This window comes from Oncorhynchus gorbuscha, unplaced genomic scaffold (genome assembly GCF_021184085.1).
Source record: "Oncorhynchus gorbuscha isolate QuinsamMale2020 ecotype Even-year unplaced genomic scaffold, OgorEven_v1.0 Un_scaffold_489, whole genome shotgun sequence".
Lineage (NCBI taxonomy): Eukaryota > Metazoa > Chordata > Actinopteri > Salmoniformes > Salmonidae > Oncorhynchus > Oncorhynchus gorbuscha.
This window is the reverse complement of record NW_025745318.1, coordinates 572,562-579,240: the sequence shown is the minus strand read 5'-3', so window position 1 is coordinate 579,240 and position 6,679 is coordinate 572,562. Positions and strand designations below refer to the sequence as shown.

Below are 6,679 nucleotides of genomic sequence, written 5' to 3'. Positions count from 1 at the left end.
GTGTATGCTTCTCAGCCACCCACCATGACCTCTCAGCCACCCACCATGTCCTCTCAGCCACCCACCATGTCCTCTCAGCCACCCACCATGTCCTCTCAGCCACCCACCATGTCCTCTCAGCCACCCACCATGTCCTCTCAGCCACCCGCCATGTCCTCTCAGCCACCCACCATGTCCTCTCAGCCACCCACCACTCTTCATGGAGGTAGAAAGGTGTATGCTTCTCAGCCACCCACCATGACCTCTCAGCCACCCACCATGTCCTCTCAGCCACCCACCATGTCCTCTCAGCCACCCACCATGTCCTCTCAGCCACCCACCATGTCCTCTCAGCCACCCACCATGTCCTCTCAGCCACCCGCCATGTCCTCTCAGCCACCCGCCATGTCCTCTCAGCCACCCACCATGTCCTCTCAGCCACCCACCACTCTTCATGGAGGTAGAAAGGTGTATGCTTCTCAGCCACCCACCATGTCCTCTCAGCCACCCACCATGTCCTCTCAGCCACCCACCATGTCCTCTCAGCCACCCACCATGTCCTCTCAGCCACCCACCATGTCCTCTCAGCCACCCGCCATGTCCTCTCAGCCACCCGCCATGTCCTCTCAGCCACCCACCATGTCCTCTCAGCCACCCACCATGTCCTCTCAGCCACCCACCACTCTTCATGGAGGTAGAAAGGTGTATGCTTCTCAGCCACCCACCATGACCTCTCAGCCACCCACCATGTCCTCTCAGCCACCCACCATGACCTCTCAGCCACCCACCATGTCCTCTCAGCCACCCACCATGTCCTCTCAGCCACCCACCATGTCCTCTCAGCCACCCACCATGTCCTCTCAGCCACCCACCATGTCCTCTCAGCCACCCACCATGTCCTCTCAGCCACCCACCATGTCCTCTCAGCCACCCACCATGTCCTCTCAGCCACCCACCATGTCCTCTCAGCCACCCACCATGTCCTCTCAGCCACCCGCCATGTCCTCCCAGCCACCCACCATGTCCTCTCAGCCACCCACCATGTCCTCTCAGCCACCCACCATGACCTTGAATGGACATGTCAGTGACGCAAGGTAGCTCCACTGACCTTACTGTTTGGCCACCTATTGACAGTAACCATACAGACGTACATATTCAAATTCCATAACCTTTCATCTTTGTTATATTACCTCTGCTGTAGTTGACATTCCCCCTAACAGGATGCACACTGCCCCCCCCCTCCCCTTACAGGAAGCTCCACTGTATGAGGAACAACATCCACATGAACCTGTTTGCATCCTTCATCCTGCGTGCTCTGTCCATCCTGATAAAGGACGCCATGTTGGAGGCTCCCAGCGTCAACATCGGACAGGACCAGGATGTTACAGACTATGAGGTGGAGTGGCTCGTCAACAACGAGGTGTGTTGTTGTTGTTGTTGTTTGTCTGAAAGGGTCGTGGTCAAAAGTAGTGCCGTTCATCAACGAGGTGGGAGTGTTGGGTTGACCAGGGTGAGGTAAAGTGGCCAGTCAACAACAAGGTGCGTGTTTTGGGTTGAGTTGACCAGGGTGAGGTAAAGTGGCCAGTCAACAACAAGGTTGGTGTGTTGGGTTGACCAGGGTGAGGTAAAGAGTCAGGTTAACAACAAGGTGGGTGTGTTGAGTTGACCAGGGTGAGGTAAAGAGTCAGGTCAACAACAAGGTGGGAGTGTTGGGTTGACCAGGGTGAGGTAAAGTGGCCAGTCAACAACAAGGTGGGAGTGTTGGGTTGACCAGGGTGAGGTAAAGTGGCCAGTCAACAACAAGGTGGGTGTGTTGAGTTGAGTTGACCAGGGTGAGGTAAAGTGGCCAGTCAACAACAAGGTGGGTGTTTCGAGTTTACCAGGATTATAAGGGTTTGATCTCTGAAGCATTGTTTAGCCATACTGGAGGATTATAAGGGTTTTGTTAGGTCTTGAAACATTTTTTTTTTCCTGTGTGTTGTGTCCTGTAGACGGCGGTGGGGTGTCGTATCGCCGTGGTGATGATGCAGTACAGTATCATGGCTAACAGCTATTGGCTGCTGGTGGAAGGCATCTACCTCCACAACCTGCTGGTCATCACCGTGTTCACTGAGAGAAACTACTTCAACATCTACCTGTGTATCGGCTGGGGTGAGGAGGGGGAGGAGAGGGAGGGGGGGGGGGTGATGGGGGGGGTGATGGGGGTGAGGAGAGGGAGGGGGGGGAGGTGGAGGATTGGGAGGGGAGGAGAGGGAGCGGGAGGAGAGGAGGGGGATGGGGGTGAGGAGAGGAGATGGGGGAGGGGGAAGGTGGAGGATTGGGAGGGGGAGGAGAGGAGGGGGATGGGGGGTGAGGAGAGGGAGGGGAGGGGGGGAGGGGGGAGGAGAGGAGGGGGTGGAGGTTGTGTATTTGTCGCAGCATAGCACATTATATACCAGAAGACAGAGCATTTTGTCTACCTGAGTAGATCTATTATAGATATAGTCACCCTCAGGGTTAGGTAGTAGATCTATTATAGATATAGTCACCCACAGGGTTAGGTAGTAGATCTATTATAGATATAGGCACCCTCAGGGTTAGGTAGTAGAGATATTATAGAGATAGTCAGTCTCAGGGTTAGGTAGTAGAGATATTATAGAGATAGTCAGTCTCAGGGTTAGGTAGTAGAGATATTATAGAGATAGTCAGTCTCAGGGTTAGGTAGTAGAGATATTATAGAGATAGTCAGTCTCAGGGTTAGGTAGTAGAGATATTATAGATATAGTCAGTCTCAGGGTTAGGCAGTAGAGATATTATAGAGATAGTCAGTCTCAGGGTTAGGTAGTAGATCTATTATAGATATAGTCAGTCTCAGGGTTAGGTAGTAGAGATATTATAGAGATAGTCAGTCTCAGGGTTAGGTAGTAGATCTATTATAGAGATAGTCAGTCTCAGGGTTAGTTAGTAGAGATATTATAGAGATAGTCAGTCTCAGGGTTAGGTAGTAGAGATATTATAGAGATAGTCAGTCTCAGGGTTAGTTAGTAGATCTATTATAGATATAGTCAGTCTCAGGGTTAGGCAGTAGAGATATTATAGAGATAGTCAGTCTCAGGGTTAGGCAGTAGAGATATTATAGAGATAGTCAGTCTCAGGGTTAGGTAGTAGAGATATTATAGAGATAGTCAGTCTCAGGGTTAGGTAGTAGAGATATTATAGAGATAGTCAGTCTCAGGGTTAGGTAGTAGATCTATTATAGAGATAGTCAGTCTCAGGGTTAGGTAGTAGATCTATTATAGATATAGTCAGTCTCAGGGTTAGGCAGTAGAGATATTATAGAGATAGTCAGTCTCAGGGTTAGGTAGTAGAGATATTATAGAGATAGTCAGTCTCAGGGTTAGTTAGTAGATCTATTATAGATATAGTCAGTCTCAGGGTTAGGTAGTAGAGATATTATAGAGATAGTCAGTCTCAGGGTTAGGTAGTAGAGATATTATAGAGATAGTCAGTCTCAGGGTTAGGTAGTAGAGATATTATAGAGATAGTCAGTCTCAGGGTTAGGTAGTAGAGATATTATAGAGATAGTCAGTCTCAGGGTTAGGTAGTAGAGATATTATAGAGATAGTCAGTCTCAGGGTTAGGTAGTAGAGATATTATAGAGATAGTCAGTCTCAGGGTTAGGTAGTAGAGATATTATAGAGATAGTCAGTCTCAGGGTTAGGTAGTAGAGATATTATAGAGATAGTCAGTCTCAGGGTTAGGTAGTAGAGATATTATAGAGATAGTCAGTCTCAGGGTTAGGTAGTAGAGATATTATAGAGATAGTCAGTCTCAGGGTTAGGTAGTAGATCTATTATAGAGATAGTCAGTCTCAGGGTTAGGTAGTAGATCTATTATAGAGATAGTCAGTCTCAGGGTTAGTTAGTAGAGATATTATAGAGATAGTCAGTCTCAGGGTTAGGTAGTCTATTAGTTTTTGTGTGTTTAATGTGATTCTCTCTGCAGGTGCCCCTCTGATCTTCCTGGTGCCCTGGGTGATGGTGAAATACCTGTATGAAAATGAGGAGTAAGTGCCTGCATGAGTGAGTGAGTGCCTGCATGAGTGAGTGAGTGCCTGCATGAGTGAGTGCCTGCATGAGTGAGTGAGTGCCTGCATGAGTGAGTGAGTGCCTGCATGAGTGAGTGCCTGCATGAGTGAGTGAGTGCCTGCATTAGTGAGTGCCTGCATGAGTGAGTGAGTGCCTGCATGAGTGAGTGAGTGCCTGCATGAGTGAGTGAGTGCCTGCATGAGTGAGTCAGTGAGTGCCTGCATGAGTGAGTGAGTGCCTGCATGAGTGAGTCAGTGAGTGCCTGCATGAGTGAGTGCCTGCATGAGTGAGTGAGTGCCTGCATGAGTGAGTGAGTGCCTGCATGAGTGAGTGCCTGCATGAGTGAGTGAGTGCCTGCATTAGTGAGTGCCTGCATGAGTGAGTGAGTGCCTGCATGAGTGAGTGAGTGCCTGCATGAGTGAGTGAGTGCCTGCATGAGTGAGTGCCTGCATGAGTGAGTGAGTGCCTGCATGAGTGAGTGCCTGCATGAGTGAGTGAGTGCCTGCATGAGTGAGTGAGTGCCTGCATGAGCGAGTGAGTGCCTGCATGAGTGAGTGCCTGCATGAGTGAGTGCCTGCATGAGTGAGTGAGTGCCTGCATGAGTGAGTGAGTGCCTGCATGAGTGAGTGAGTGCCTGCATGAGTGAGTGCCTGCATGAGTGAGTGCCTGCATGAGTGAGTGAGTGCCTGCATGAGTGAGTGCCTGCATGAGTGAGTGCCTGCATGAGTGAGTGAGTGCCTGCATGAGTGAGTGAGTGCCTGCATGAGTGAGTGAGTGCCTGCATGAGTGAGTGCCTGCATGAGTGAGTGCCTGCATGAGTGAGTGAGTGCCTGCATGAGTGAGTGCCTGCATGAGTGAGTGAGTGCCTGCATGAGTGAGTGCCTGCATGAGTGAGTGAGTGCCTGCATGAGTGAGTGAGTGAGTGCCTGCATGCGTGAGTGAGTGCCTGCATGAGTGAGTGCCTGCATGAGTGAGTGAGTGCCTGCATGCGTGAGTGAGTGCCTGCATTAGTGAGTGAGTGCCTGCATGAGTGAGTGAGTGCCTGCATGAGTGAGTGAGTGCCTGCATGAGTGAGTGAGGGCCCTCCCGGTGTACGAGTGCCTTCACAAATGTGTCACTCTCTCTCTCCCTCACCAATGTTTCTCTGACCCAATGTGTCCTTGACCCAATGTGTCCCTGACCCTATGTGTCCCTGACCCTATGTGTCCCTGACCCAATGTTTTCCTGACCCAATGTGTCCCTGACCCAATGTGTCCCTGACCCAATGTGTCCCTTACCCAATATGTCCCTGACCCAATGTGTCCCTGACCCTATGTGTCCCTGACCCAATGTGTCCCTGACCCAATGTGTCCCTGACCCAATATGTCCCTGACCCAATGTGTCCCTGACCCAATATGTCCCTGACCCAATAGGTCCCTGACCCAATATGTCCCTGACCCAATATGTCCCTGACCCAATAGGTCCCTGACCCAATATGTCCCTGACCCAATGTGTGTGACAGGAGAGAAATTGTGATACAAATAAACAAAATAACTTCTAGTTCAAACCAGTTCTGACTAGTACTACTGATTCAAACCAGTTCTGACTAGTCCTACAGGTGATATAACCTCTAGTTCAAACCAGTTCTGACTAGTACTACTGGTTCAAGCCAGTTCTGAGTAGTACTACTGGTTCAAACCAGTTCTGACTAGTACTACTGATTCAAACCAGTTCTGACTAGTCCTACAGGTGATATAACCTCTAGTTCAAACCAGTTCTGACTAGTACTACTGGTTCAAGCCAGTTCTGAGTAGTACTACTGGTTCAAACCAGTTCTGACTAGTACTAATGATTCAAACCAGTTCTGACTAGTACTACTGATTCAAACCAGTTCTGACTAGTCCTACAGGTGATATAACCTCTAGTTCAAACCAGTTCTGACTAGTACTACTGGTTCAAGCCAGTTCTGAGTAGTACTACTGGTTCAAACCAGTTCTGAGTAGTACTACTGGTTCAAACCAGTTCTGACTAGTCCTACTGGTTCAAACCAGTTCTGAGTAGTACTACTGGTTCAAACCAGTGCTGAGTAGTACTACTGGTTCAAACCAGTGCTGAGTAGTACTACTGTTTCAAACCAGTGCTGAGTAGTACTACTGGTGATAGAACCTCTAGTTCAAACCAGTTCTGAGTAGTACTACTGGTTCAAACCAGTTCTGAGTAGTACTACTGGTTCAAACCAGTGCTGAGTAGTACTACTGGTTCAAACCAGTGCTGAGTAGTACTACTGGTTCAAACCAGTTCTGAGTAGTACTACTGGTTCAAACCAGTGCTGAGTAGTACTACTGGTTCAAACCAGTTCTGAGTAGTACTACTGGTTCAAACCAGTGCTGAGTAGCACTACTGGTTCAAACCAGTTCTGAGTAGCACTACTGGTTCAAACCAGTTCTGAGTAGTACTACTGGTTCAAACCAGTTCTGAGTAGTACTACTGGTTCAAACCAGTTCTGAGTAGTACTACTGGTTCAAACCAGTTCTGAGTAGTACTACTGGTTCAAACCAGTTCTGACTAGTACTACTGGTTCAAGCCAGTTCTGAGTAGTACTACTGGCGATGCAATGATGCATGACTGATGACACCTGCTATATTTTTAGAGAC

At 49.0% G+C, this 6,679-nt stretch overlaps 1 protein-coding gene across 1 annotated transcript in view; it reads left to right on the top strand.

Moving 5' to 3' along the window:
* Nucleotides 1-6,679, top strand: part of LOC124018371 (glucagon receptor-like) — a 42,655-nt gene that overhangs the window by 9,605 nt on the left and 26,371 nt on the right. Inside the window, exons 6-8 of the mRNA XM_046333654.1 lie at nt 1,231-1,399; nt 1,971-2,130; nt 3,964-4,024. Of these exons, the coding sequence (XP_046189610.1) occupies nt 1,231-1,399; nt 1,971-2,130; nt 3,964-4,024 (390 nt within the window). The remainder of the gene's footprint in view (nt 1-1,230; nt 1,400-1,970; nt 2,131-3,963; nt 4,025-6,679) is intronic.